This window comes from Pavona decussata, unplaced genomic scaffold, assembly GCF_977016875.1.
Source record: "Pavona decussata unplaced genomic scaffold, jaPavDecu1.1 SCAFFOLD_241, whole genome shotgun sequence".
NCBI classification, from domain to species: Eukaryota; Metazoa; Cnidaria; class Anthozoa; order Scleractinia; family Agariciidae; genus Pavona; species Pavona decussata.
Genome location: NW_028145646.1, coordinates 52,356 through 66,295, shown reverse-complemented (window position 1 = coordinate 66,295; position 13,940 = coordinate 52,356). Strand labels below are relative to the sequence as shown.

General features: G+C 38.3%; 1 protein-coding gene across 1 annotated transcript; it reads left to right on the top strand.

Moving 5' to 3' along the window:
* Nucleotides 1-6,230: 6,230 nt before the first annotated feature.
* LOC146457515 (uncharacterized) lies at nucleotides 6,231-13,629 on the top strand. The gene is made up of 6 exons (XM_085091842.1): nucleotides 6,231-6,396; nucleotides 7,598-7,623; nucleotides 8,782-8,902; nucleotides 9,075-9,119; nucleotides 9,897-10,028; nucleotides 11,617-13,629. Exons 1-6 carry the CDS (start codon nucleotides 6,259-6,261, stop codon nucleotides 11,806-11,808), a joined length of 654 nt encoding a protein of 217 aa, XP_084947968.1. The 5' UTR covers nucleotides 6,231-6,258; the 3' UTR covers nucleotides 11,809-13,629.
* Nucleotides 13,630-13,940: the final 311 nt, after the last annotated feature.

The window sequence follows — 13,940 nt, the reverse complement described above, 5'->3', positions numbered from 1 at the left end:
AACAGTAATTTACTGCTGGCTTTCTCCAGCGAAATTTTGTTTTTCCTGAATACTCGAGCGTGTGAGCCTATTGTTAATTCCAGTTCAAACGCGGGAACGTGTGTTTTTGCATCTTACCAAAGTTGTAGTAGAAAGCATCCTTTGTACATAAAGCGTAGTTGACACTTGAGGGATAGAAATACTATGAAGGCTCTATTAAGTCCTTCTAGACAGTGAACTTGATACAGAAGAAGAGGTTATTAATAACTAACCGATAGCCAAGGACGGAGACGCGAATTTTTCTGAAATACCGGTCAGCTTTAATATAGAGCGACACAGTTTTGCCACGTGCAATCTTGTGAGATGTGCAAGTCAAGAACGGAAAACAAAACTTGATAAGAAACGACTGAAACTCTCCCACATGGAACTGAAAGTTGGAAGTGTTCAGGTCTGTAATATGGTGCGATTCTAATCCGTCATAAATCGTGGTCTTTTGGTGCTTTCATTCAAGGGAAGGGGATTGAAATCTAAAAGAGGGAGGGGGGGGGGCTTAATAGAGCGTTTTAAGGTACTTGCAGACCGTTAGCAGTTTTTAATTGGCAGTGAGATATAAACAATACAAAGAAAATTAGAAAACACTGAACGCTCATTGATAAATTTCAATAGTTTTAGGTCGCGTGCCGATAACTTGTGCGCCTACCGTTTAAAAGTCGCCCTGAAATGTATCAGGAAAATAAGGTTGATTGAGTGACTGTTCGTTTTTTTCTCACTGCGCGAACGGGGGAATTCTGTAAATGATGCAATCTAATTGGTTCCGGTAGAGAGCGGAATTTTTCGATCTTGCCCGCGAACCACGCCGGATTTGTCGTGTGATTGCAATTGCAAGACCTGCGCCTTGTTTTGAATTCGTTGCGGAAGAAAAAATAAAGAGGTTATTCACCGGCCTAGGTCGGTACGTACTGGAAAAAAACCGTGCCCTCTGTCTTGTTCACTGCAGTGAACTTCTTGCTTGATCGGTTTAACGGTATACACGAATTTGTGACCATACAGGAATGAACTTATTGCTCGATTTTTCACTATTCTCACGAGTTTGAGACAGAAAGAATTGAACTTATCTCTCGATTTTTGGCTATTTTCAAGAATTTGAGAATTGATAGAAATAAAATTTTTTCTCGATGTTTGGCAACTTTCAAGGAATTTAGATCAGCAAGAAATGAACTTATTGCCGATTTTTAGGTATTTTCACTAATTTTGAAATCAGACAGGAGTGAACTTATTGCTTGATTTTACGTCATTTCCTGGAATTTTAAACCAGAAAAAAAATTGACTTATTGCTCGATTTTCGGCTATTTCCATGAACTTGTGAGCAGACAGGACAGAACTTAATCACCGAACTTAAGTAAGTAAGTGAACTTTATTTAGACAGGGTGGCCCAATCAGCTACGGGGCTGTTATCCTGAGGGGCCCTGTATACACCTAAAATTCTTAAGCTATTTTTACGAATTCGAGACCAGAATGGAATGAAATTATTGCCCAATTTTTGGCTATGAGAGAGGAATAAACTTATTTCTTGATTCTTGGCTATTTTTGCGAAGTTGAGAACAGAAAGGAATGAACGTATCTCTCCATTTTTGGCTTTTTTCACGATTTTGAGACCAGAAAGAATAGAACTATGTCGTTATTTTTGTCTATTTTCCCGAATTAGAGACTGAAAGAATTGAACTTATTGTTCCACTTTTAGCTATTTTACCGCATGTGGTCCAAAAGGGAGCGAAGTTACTGTCCCATTTTTGGCCATTTTCACGAAATTCAATTTGAGAACAGAAAGGAATCAACTTGATTCTCGATTTTAGGCAATTTTCACCGCACAATTTACATCAGAAAGAAATTAAATGTTATCGCGATTTTTAACTATTTTCAGTAATTTTGAGAGAAGAAAGGAGTGAACTTATTGCTCAAGTTTTTGCTATTTACTTGTAATTTTTGGCCTATTGCCGCGAATTTGAGTCCAGAAATTATCGCGGAAGCTAGTGCCGGTAAAAGTGTATACCGTTACAGAAATCAACACCATACGATCCTTTAAGAATCCAACAGAAAAATTTTGTAATTTTGAAGGGAGCGACTGGAAGAAAGTGCAGGTTTACTCAACAAAATGACTTTACAGCAAACGAACTCAGCAGATCTGCAATTACGTCAATACACCAGCGAACCGAATTCGCCAAGAAACCAAATTACGCTACGATACGATGCGATGCGAAGTCATACTCAATTAAATCGGGACACTTGCTTTTCAAAATGTTTTGGATATCAAAACAAACAATTTTTGTTTCCTCGCAACAAGTCTGTTTCCAAACTTATTGCTCGATTTTTAGCTTTTTGCGCGAATTTCAGACCATAAAGGAAGGGACTCAAGAATTGAAGAAGGGAAAGGAGTGAACTTATTGCTCGATTTTTAGCTTTTTGCGCGGATTTCAGACCATAGAGGAAGGGACTTTATGCTCGATTTTTGGCTAATATCAAGAATTGAAGAAGAAAAACAATGAACTTATTGCTAAAATTTTTGCCATTTTCACGTATTTGGTACCACTCCGGAGTGAGCTTTATTCCCGATTTTTGGCTATTTTGACGAATTTGAGAACAGAAAGGATTAAAGTTATTTCTCGATTTTTGACTGTTTTTACGAATTTGAGACCTGCTCAATTGTGGGCTATTTTTCGCCTATTTGCTAGAATATTAGACAACTCAGATTGCTCGAGCTTTGGCTATTTTGGCGAATTTTGGGACCAGAAAGGACTGAAGTTATTGCTTTATTTTTAGCTATTTGTATGAATTTGAGAGTGAAAAAGGAATGAACCTTTTGCTTGATTTTTGCCGGACTATTTGCACGAATTTGAGAACCTCTTTCTCGATTTTGGCTATTTTTGCTGAAATGAGACCAGAAAGAACTGAACTTATTGCTCAATGTTTGGCTATTGTCACGAACTTTTGACCAGAAAGGGATTAACTTCTTGTGCGATTTTGGCTTTTTGCACGAACACGAAACCGGACGGGAAAGGAATGAATTCTTTAACGTTTGCTTGATTTTTGGCTGTTTATGCGAATTTGAGAACAAAAATGAAACAACTAATTGCCATAGACCTTGGAGGGCTTATATAAAACAAATATTTAATTTTATTTTACTTAACCATATCCATTACTTACCGAAACAACTTCCTTTACATATTATTTTAAAAGTATGTTAACGTTTTCTCCGACAAACCCGACAATTTCAGATGGGTTGTCGTCAGTAGTCAGTTGGACGACCAGATTTTGGAAATGGAAATGGAATTTCAGCTGTTTCTACTTTCGTTCGTTCTTGGATCGGTGGTGTTTCACAAAGATAAACTTTCATCACTGAATAAGTTCGAGGGAGTTTTGTCACAAAGGCATTCATTTATGAAAGCTACTTGTCGCCGTTACCCGTAAATATTTGAAACCGGCGGAGAATTATGTACAGCTACGGTCATCCTGGATCAATCCCGCTTCCATAACGAACGAAGGAGCACATATAATTTACGGAAACATGAACAACAAAACTGGGTCTTCACAAGCTGCGGGCTTTCACAAGAATTCAAGTCGGAAATTTCTGCTTCATAAATTCCGGTTACAAATATCCCGGACATTAAAGTATCGGACATTTTTCATATGTTACTTGCTACGATACATTTTATAATATTCGTTCACTGGTATTAAAACGTAAACTGGAAAAGTATCGTTTTCAAGTAGCTTATTGTGAAAGTTGTTTAAACTGCTGTCATTCAAAATATGATGGTAGATATCAAGTGGAAAGTTGACAAATGTTGCCACCAAAATCGCTTTTGAATAATTAGCTTACCTGATGCCTAATTTCTACATATCCGCCTGATACCAAAGTCCTTTCTCATTTTGTTCCTTTATTAGTTAGTTGCCGTCCTGAGCATTTGGTTAATTCATGTGGTCATGGGCAGATACTACTTGATGAAGACAAAAACTAAAAGCCATTATCATCACCCATGGTGTCAGAAACTTTCCATAGAGTCAAAGAACTCATTAACGCGCTATACCATGGAAAACATATCGATGAAATGACAGAAAAGTGGCTCTCCCTCACGCATAACCCGCAACGAATTCCTATTTTCTACACACTTACAAAGATTCACAAACCAAACCCGGTCGACAGACCAATCATATCTGGCTATGATAGCCGGCCACAGAGCGAATCTCATCATTTGTTGATTACCTCCTTCAGCCTATCGCTAAAATACAGAAGTCATATCTCAAAGATACAACCGACTTCTTGAACTTTATAGAGAAAACAAAGGTCGCAAAGGACACGATGCTTGTCTCAATGGACGTAGCTAGCTTATACACTAACATCCCACAGGAGGAAGGAATTAGAATTGTCTGCAAAGCATACGAAACATTCCTCAAAAATAAACCTCCCATTCCAACTCACTACCTCGGGGATATGCTTAGACTTATCCTAAAGGAAAACTCTTTCCACTTTAATGGCAAAAACTACCTCCAAAGACACGGGACCGCAATGGGTACAAAGATGGCAGTATCCTTTGCCAATATTTTTATGGCAGGGATCGAAACAGAAATAATTAGCCTTAGTGCTACAAAACCGCTTACATGGAAGAGATATATATACATCGATGATGTCTTCTCTCTATGGAACGTAAGCAAAAATGAAATCCAAACTTTTATAGAGCTAGCCAACAACTATCATGCGACCATAAAGTTCACGGCTGAAATTTCAGATGTTGTCCTTGACACACGTGTATACAAGGGCGAAAGATTAAAAAAAAGAATCAAAACTTGACGTGCGCACGCACTTCAAACCGACAGAAACGTTCCAGTACACGCATTTTTCTTCCTGCCACCCTCCAAGTGTCAGGAAAAGCTTTATCAAAGGCGAAGAAACTCTTCAGAAACAAAATTTGAAGAAAACATTACTCTATTCAAACAGAGATTACGCAACAGAGGTTACCCCGATAACCTTACAGATAAAACTCTCACAGAAGTCAATTTCAACGAAAGATTGTCGGCGCTACAAAACAAACAAAAAAAAACGCAAAAACATTTTGCCGTTTTTTACGGAATATCGCCCATCTGTGCCTAACCTAAAAACCATTCTGATGAGTAAATGGCATTTGATAGAAAACCATCCTCTGCTAAGAGAGATCTACAAAGATCCTCCCCTACTTTCGTACAGAAAAGGGAGATCTTTGAAAGACGTACTCGTAAGAGCAAAGCTTTGAAGGTCATGTACTTCTTATCTCGACAAATAGGAGTCTGGCCTGTCTTCATTATTTTACCATATTTAAGAAAATCAAAAATGGTTTGTTTTACACTTATATATTTTCATTTATATCTAATCATCAACAAAAATACAGAAAAGGGCATGCATTTAGTAATCCAAGAACGTTCCTCATCAAACATCTGATATGTTGCAATTTTTTGCGAATATCCCGTATCCCTGAAACTACTTCTCAATATCCTGTATCCCAATAACTTTTTCCTCAAATATCCTGTATCCCGGTAATTTTTTCCGCGAATATCCCGTATCCCGAAGACCCCTAATAGGGCCTCACGGGTACAGTATTACGAGCTCACAATATGACCAGCTCCCAGTTGGCTTGATAGCTCAGTTGGTAGAGCACTGCACCGGCATCGCAGAGGTCATGGGTTCGAATCCCGTTCAAGCCTGAATTTCTTTCAGGCTTTCTTTTCGCAACTGCTAAAGTTGTGTAATAGCTGTGAGGATCGTTCTCCTATCTAATCTTTCATCAGCGGTTAAAATGTATGTTTCATAGTCATATTCATTTAAATCAAGTTGTATAACGTAGACCCACAATGGCGTCTTCGGATTATCCGTTTGAAATATCTTTGCAAATATAACGTAATCCTAAAACTAAGGACTATGAACAGTTAATTTAGTAGATGTCGTGGGCCTTAGTCAGCTTTGTAGAACGTGATCTCGCTTCTGTAGATAATCTGCATCAGTACAATTAAAAACCTGTTGAGGAGGCAGTATAAGAAGCATGTCTACATTTACACTGTGTTGTATTAAATGATAAGGAGAATACCAGTAGAATATTATTGAAGGTTTGGTAGTCGGCTGGTATAAAGCTCAAACATTTTGCACTCCTCTAACCTACAATCCGGTGTCTTTTTTTCTTTTTACTGGGATGCAGGGAGCCCGAGCTGGGACTCCTCACTTCGAAGGCGAGCCCGCGATCTTTGAAGCCGCTGATTATGGCGGCTGTTGGAGAGCAGTTTTGTTTGTCTTTAGATTTTAGCGCGGAAAAACTTGGTCCTGATATTCTCTGGTTCAATCCACCGGATAAGTATCAGCTGCGTTGTAATGGTACCTCGGGGCTGAAAGTTTTCTCGGTAAGTTATAAGATTATAGCTTGATCGGACCTCTCGTCCTCACCTGGCCTACCCACCATCGGCATAAAAATGTTCCCGCTCCTTCGAAAATAAAAAAATATTGAGACTTCTTCTAAGCTCAAGTTTAAGCTAAATAAGCTTTTGTTACGTAAAATTGGTATCGGTATTAAGAATTTTACTATGAAAGAATGCTATGACCTCATGCATATCGGCAAGATCCTTGTTTTTAGTAGTGTTTTGTGATAACATCCGTGGACTCAGTTTATGACCTGTCAAAGTAAGGTGTAGCAAAGCAGCTGATATGCAGTATATAAGATGCGTTGTACGGTGATGATTACCTTTTCTGATGGTTTCTATGTATTGTTTTCTAATTGCCGACAATATTTCAGACCAAAGGATATGATAGCACCCTATTGCTGGTCAACAATTATATATTGAGAAATATGCAGTTCTGTTCAGTTTTAGTACAGAGAATCACGTATCATGGAAGCTTTGATACTGATACAGACTCAGGCCACTTCACCTTGATGATTTTGTAATGAGCTGGTTTGGTGACCATAATCCTCATTTTAGGCATTGTTGAGTCACCATGCCCCTTGTTTTCACCTTTTTTAACTCACCAGTCTGCAGAGCATTGGTACGTGCACGCACGAGTATCATTGACATACGCTTTGTGTGCACACCAAAATTTACAGGATGCAAATTTAGTCCACTGTATTAACTTACTGAATCAGCCTAGTACCATTTTCAGAACAACTTTATGAGTATATACTTTAAAAAAAGGGCAACCCACATGAAAAATTTTTATGAGAAATATAGAAATTCGAGATGTTGACAACAGACAACAAGGAAGAAGGAGTATGATTCAGGTGACTTTTTCATTAATTTTTTGTTGGGATTTGCGGACATGCATATTGGAGATAAAATTCTTCAACCTCCAGGCCTAAGGTTTTATACTGTAGAGTAGTGTAGCATCTTGCATGTGTCAGCTAGTGCACACAGAAAACTTCAAACATCATACTGCATGCGGTGCACACCAGTAAAATGCCTTTACATGCGTGAGATCTTGTCAAGTTCTGCCATACGCTTCAGACTGGTCAACTCACACCAACTAATCTTGAATTTTGAAACCACAGCTAGTGATGGTAAACACTGGTTAAAAATGAAGATCGCTTAAAATACTTCTCTTTTCTTTTTCCAGAAAGGACAAACAGACTTTTGGAAGAGGTTTGTACTTTGATGCTGGGTAATAACACTCAATTGTCCTTGTGACATGATGGAATTACAGAGTGATCTAATTAACATCCACACGTTTTTTTTCTTTGTCCGCAAGAAATATGTAAATTTTAAGCCCTGATGACTGCACATGATTAAATTTTCTAACTTAAGGTGGCTTACTACAGTTTTAATGGAGTATAAGGGCACAACTTTTAACTCTTTTATAAAAAGGTTCCAAGCTGTTTTTCCCTTCACTATTTACTGTTTGCTTAAGTATTTTACGATTCTATGTGAAATTTGAACAATTAAACGTCAGCAAATAGCCAAAATGAGCGACCGAGTACCCAATGAGAGACTGGGCACTAGTAGGTTAAGTCACGTTTTTCTCAAATTCTACCTGTATGACCCCACCTGAAAATTTCAGGAATAAGAAATTGGGTCTGATTTAACATTCATGCAAAGTAAAATTAAAATCTGAAAGACAGTTTTTGTGCAAACTAAGAGAATGTGAAATCAAAAATAGCTCAAAATCTGTCTTACAGATTTTTCAAAAATTTTGGCTCCAAACGTGATTCACCCGAACAAATCAACCGTGAAAATTTCATCATAAGTTGTACGGTAAGTTTTCGAGCAATCCTCGATCAAAGACAGGTTTTTACAACCTCGGACGAGAATTGAATTGCGCATGCCCTTTATTTAAGCGCGCGCTCATGTAACGCCATGTATCGCGTGCGAGAAAGGTACAGTAAATTAGAGCTCTTTTACCGAATGTTTATCAAACTTTTTTGCCATATTTTTTTGGCCCTAGGCTTGATTACATGTTTGAACGGAGTTTTGAAACTATCGCTACAGATACCAAAGAGATTTGACGCCTTTCAAGTGCTGAAGTGGTTTTTGTTACTTCTTGAGGTTACTTGCGTCATTTTTGCACGCGCACTGCCATACTGACGTGTGGCAGGCTATCATAGGGCGCGCTACTAAGTCTTGGAAAAACTGTAGTAAGCCACCTTAAAAGAAGATTGCAAACTGAACCTCATAGGTCAAACGCTTCCCAGAAAGCTGTTGGGTCTTATCATGCACGGTTTATACCTTTTTATAAGCTTTATATGAGATCATAAAAAATCACTTACATTGTATCTGTTACTTTTTTCTGCTTTTAATTAATAGGACGTACTATAATCCAGAAATCATCAAAGACAATGGACACTTGCTTAATCTTGTTGTCAAACAGACAAATAGCATCATTGAGACATCATTTGAGCTGACACCACTGAACCAGTTTGATCAGGTTAGGTACAGCACTATATCGGAAATTAAGGAACGTACCCAATCCTGCTCCATTAGAAGGCTTGTGGTCTTCTCAGATTTCATTCAACCAGACCAAGGCCTCACACAGGAAGGTTAGAGCCCTCTGAATAGTGTAGTCTAGCATACTGAATTTTTGGTTTCTTGTTGTTTAGGCTGGATTAATGATCAGAGTGGACGGTGACCACTGGATTAAGACAGTAAGAAATAAACTACCCTCTATGAGAAAACAACTTTTGATGTTTCTCAGCATCATTATTATCGTCAACATCATTCAAGTTAATTTTATGAGACACAATGAAAGGCACTCAAACAGTTAATTGACAGATATGGTTAGACTAAGTATAGTGTATTGTTTTATAGTAAATGGACATTCATTTTACTATTTTGTTTATGTTCATGAATGAAAATTATTTCTAACTTGGAGAATGGAATGAAATGAACTCGATTCATTATATTCATTGTCACATTGTGCAGTTCCAGAACAAAAATCCTTACCCACCCCATGGAAGGTCATCAGAAATTCCTAGGGGGAGGGGGTTCTTCAAAGTCAATATTTTAATAGCAAAGTATGAAGCTAAACTGGAATTTCCTAAGGAGAGGAGGGTGCAGAATTGCTTGCTTCATTGCTCGGTTGGTATATAGAACAATTTACTCTTGTTATGGAGGTCAAATTCTGTTCAAACCTTGAATTTTTTCTGACTTGTATATTAGCACTTGCAAATTAATTCCTTAGAGTAAACTTGTGGGATATTATATCATTGTCATATAGCTGAACTGCTGATGAAAGATTTGAATGCATGAAAAGAAAACCTGAACAAAATTAAGGCTTGAATGGGAGTTGAACCCATGACATCTGCAATACTGGTGCTGTGCTCTTAAATGAACTGAGCTATCTGAAGCTAACTGGGAGCTGATCATTTGGCATTAATCCATTTGTCACTGATTGTATTTTTTTTGTCCAAACTGTCCTGAAGGGGTTGGAGTTTGTTGATCGGGAGTGCTTCATGAGTTGCGTAGTGACAAACAAATGGAGTGACTGGTCAACACAGAGCTGGAAGGACAACAAGCTGGCACTGAGGATACACAAGATACAGGACAGTTATGTGGTAAGAGAAGGGTCTTGAAAGAAGCAGCCCAATACAGTAATAGGACAACACATTTGATACATGACTACTTGTAATTTAATATTTCTACACGTTTCTATTATAAATTCAAATCTGCTGTAGTTTTACTCACAACTGAAATCACTCGCCTATTAGCCTGCGTAGCTGGCGGTATTGTAGGCGCGCGCGAGCCGCTAGATGCGAGGGGCGAAACCGCGAGGAGAATGGAGAGGGGGACTTTTTGCCGCTTGCTTTAAGCAGCTCTGCCGCCAAAACTTTATTTCACGCGCGCCTACAATACCGCCAGCTACGCAGGCTAACCGCCTATAAGCATTGTCAGTTGTGAGTAAAGTTACAGCTGATTTGAATTAATATAACAAAGGTGTGTAGCAGTAAAATCACAAGGATCAAATGTGTTGTTCTTTTTCTTAAAATTAAGTTAAGGGTCACCCAGTGGTTCTTTTTGGTCAAATATCTTTTTGGAGAAACATCTGCTTTGGAAATTCGGATTAATTTATGAAGAAAAAGAAGCTTTTTGTTTAGCGAAAGGTCACCTCAAACTTTTAAAATGCTGAAAATCTAATCTGTTCTGATTTTGGAGTGGCAAAAATGGAGCGATGTACATGTAGCAGCTCTCATGAGGTCTCAGAAACAGCTCATAAGTTCGGAGAATAGGATTCCATTCTCTACAATTTTTGGTAAATTATTTAAATTTTCAGCTAAAGAATCTGAACAGATCAAACTGTACTAGTTTCACAAATTTGGCTGATAAGGCCATAAGATGGGCCGGGAATGAAAGAAACAACATTTTGAGTATTTTTCTCTAATGTTCTCGTTGGGTTCAGAAACGAGAGAGAAGATAAAATATTATTTGAAACATTATCATTTTGTAAGTCCATCCATAATTTTGTATTCAGTAAATGTTTTGAGGTAGGAGTTTCAACCTCTGAAATTTGGACCTCCTTTGCGAGTACTATGAATGAACGAATGAACGGAAGAACGAAAGTAGGCATGCACGTATGCAAGCACGAACGAACGAACATCTTTAATCAAGTGTCCGACCTTATAGCTTAGCTAAACAATCCCATGCTAAGCTGGGGACACAAATAAGTCATATAAAATACAGTCAACTAGTTAACAACAACTGTAGCAAAATATAATTTGTACCAGGCCTTGTATAAAAACTAAATAATAAAATCCGTTATTAAGACGGAAATAATTTGATATATAAATTATGTTTATGAATTACATGGGCACAGCCCTTGCAGCCATCGTGTTACAGTATACTGATATGATACTTACATATAGTGGTTTTGAAAGCGGCCAGTGATTTACCTATCCGGTTGCCTGCCGTTGATAGTTTATTCCCTTATTTCGGACCAAATAACGTAATGAATGAACCATAATCGGTTCTTTCATAAAAAGAACAAATTTTTTTATAGGTTTTAAGAGTAGGAAGATCTGTTGTTCAGGGGAATTTTTCTGACATAGTTTATAGATATTGATGAATTTTTCCAGTCCCTGTCTCCCGATTGAAACCCTTGTGCAACATTGTCTTCTACTGAAGATGCGTTCATTGCATTTTTGCTAGATTGAAAGGAAATATCCCGGTGGAAACTCTGATGAATGGAAGTTTGTTCGTATCACTCATCTGGAGTCAGGAGGAAATGCGGTGAAGATTGGACTCTATTGTTGTTCACCCACCAAAGAAGGAATGAGCGTAGTTTTTGATAAACTTACTATTCAGCCATCTGACGGAACATATCACCACTCAGCTTCTTAATAATATCATGGTAAAGAACTGTGGTCAAGGAGAAAGCACCCTGACAAGCTGGAAACAATGATCCCACTACTCTAGAAAATATATGTGGATGTGAATTGATCCCCCCGAATCCCTAAGAATTTCTAATGACCTTCTCATGGGGTGGGATGGGACTATTTTCTGGAACTATTCTATTATATTTTTCTTTATAACTTTAAATTTATTTGAAAATTGGAATCTTTTCATTCCAAGCATTTGTAAATTGATTGAGCAATCATAATAGTTATATCCATATTCCTGGATTTCAAATGAATAAGATTTCAAATAGGTGCCTGATCAATCTTTCGTATCGGCAACTCCAGCACTGTGGAACAAGTTTCCCGGGTTTGTTAAAGCCGAGGACAATAATTGAAGGGCTCGAGGCATGAACGACCAATAGTGCATTTCAAATCGCTTTTTCTGGGTTTAGCTCTGATTCACCAACGTTTTTGCATGTGGCCTTGATTTCCTTCAGGAAACGTTTCCCCAATGTTTTATCCGCTGCTTCGCACTTCGTTTGCAATAGAAAGCTATGAACATGGGCAAGAGTTTTGTTTTCAACACAAAACGAAGTGTAAAGTAGCGGATAAACGTTGGAGCAACGTTTGCTGAGGGAATTCAAGGCCACATGCAAGAACTTTGGTGAGTATGAGCTAAAACAACAAAGCGCTCTGAAATGCACCATCAGGTCGGTTATATGCCCGAGCCCGTCAATTATTTTAACCAAATCTTCTGTAAAAAACATTTTTATTCCGTACTGTCTATCAGATTTTTTATATTAAGTTATAATGACATTTAAATTTCGTAATTTCAGCAAAGTTTCAAGCATAGTTTTAAGTTTTTAGTACTCACCCCCTTTAAAATTTTCACGCGCACATGATCCTACAGTGGAACCTGGGCCCGGTTATTCGAAAGCCGATTAACGTTAATCCACGATTACAAGTTAACCGAGGTTTTCATCTCGCTCGTTAAAAATGGCTGGTTTTAAGCTAATGGTAAAGAAAAGTCTAAGTCAAAACTGAGGGACAAAAATCTTTTGAAGGACCTCTTTTGATTAGTAATTAAACTGCAATTTAAGTTCACGTTAACCCAGGATTAGCTTAATCGGGCTTTGAACAACTCGGCCCTGGTTAACACGGACACCAAAGGAACACACAAAAGTGTCCTTATAAAGTGGGCTCTGAAGAAACGTCAGGGACACATGTTTTATCGATACAAAGACTAAAGCATACAATTTAAAACCAACAGAATTATGTTTAAAGGACCCTAGTCAGCCTCCGCCATTTTCGATGCCATCGAAATTATTGATGTTGCATGGTGAAGCGAAATCTTATTGCTTTACTGTAAGTTGTGTTCCTGAAAGTATGTTTCATTATCTTTAGTAGCTTCGCAGTGATTTCGTTCATTTCGACATACTCCGAATAAAACATAATAGCCAAACTCTTGCATATAAACAAAAACAAAGGTGTGGCTGACTAGGGCCCTTTAACTGTAACCTCTCGATCATTCAGATAGTCTTGCACTACAATTAATGCCCTCAGTGCTTTAAACGCCGCTGTCAACACAATCATTTAAAATAGTCTGTGACTTTGCTCTGCACTGAGATTTTCAGTTTGTGGTTCAGCCAGACGGTAAGAATATTAAACAATTGATGCAGTACGCGGGTAACCAGTGTCCGTAAAGCGAGGTTAACTTTGTATGAGAGCGTGTCACCGGAATCACAGAATAGTGTCCGTTGCCCGTATTGTCACTGAGGGCGACTGTATTTAGAGGGTAGATAAAAATGAATTAGCTCAAGGAGTGGATTGATTTGTTTCTTTGTTTTTTGCCTTTTTCTTACATACCTGAGTATCTTAATTTTTTTTGGTCTTCCTTTCTACCGCTCCCTCGGAAAAAATTCAGTCTGGTTACTAGCATCCTCGGTGACCCAGGGGCAGGAGCTCTTATTTTTCTTTCGTACTTTTGGTCGTCGATTTTTTTCCCCGCCCATTTTGACTTTGTCTTCGGCCCCACTATCTGCCCCTGGGTCTCCGAGAATGGGTTACTAGAGGCGCAGACCGGTGGATTTGGAGGTTTGTGGTTGGGGAACCCTGTCACAAAATTAGAGACGTTTG

Excerpts from the sequence above, each read along its gene's own strand:
- LOC146457515 (XM_085091842.1), top strand. The coding sequence starts at position 6,259 with ATGGCGGCTGTTGGAGAGCAGTTTTGTTTGTCTTTAGATTTTAGCGCG. Across the intron at positions 8,903-9,074 it reads CACTGAACCAGTTTGATCAG|GCTGGATTAATGATCAGAGT; the intron begins GTTAGGTACAGC and ends CTTGTTGTTTAG. Across the intron at positions 9,120-9,896 it reads GTGACCACTGGATTAAGACA|GGGTTGGAGTTTGTTGATCG; the intron begins GTAAGAAATAAA and ends ACTGTCCTGAAG.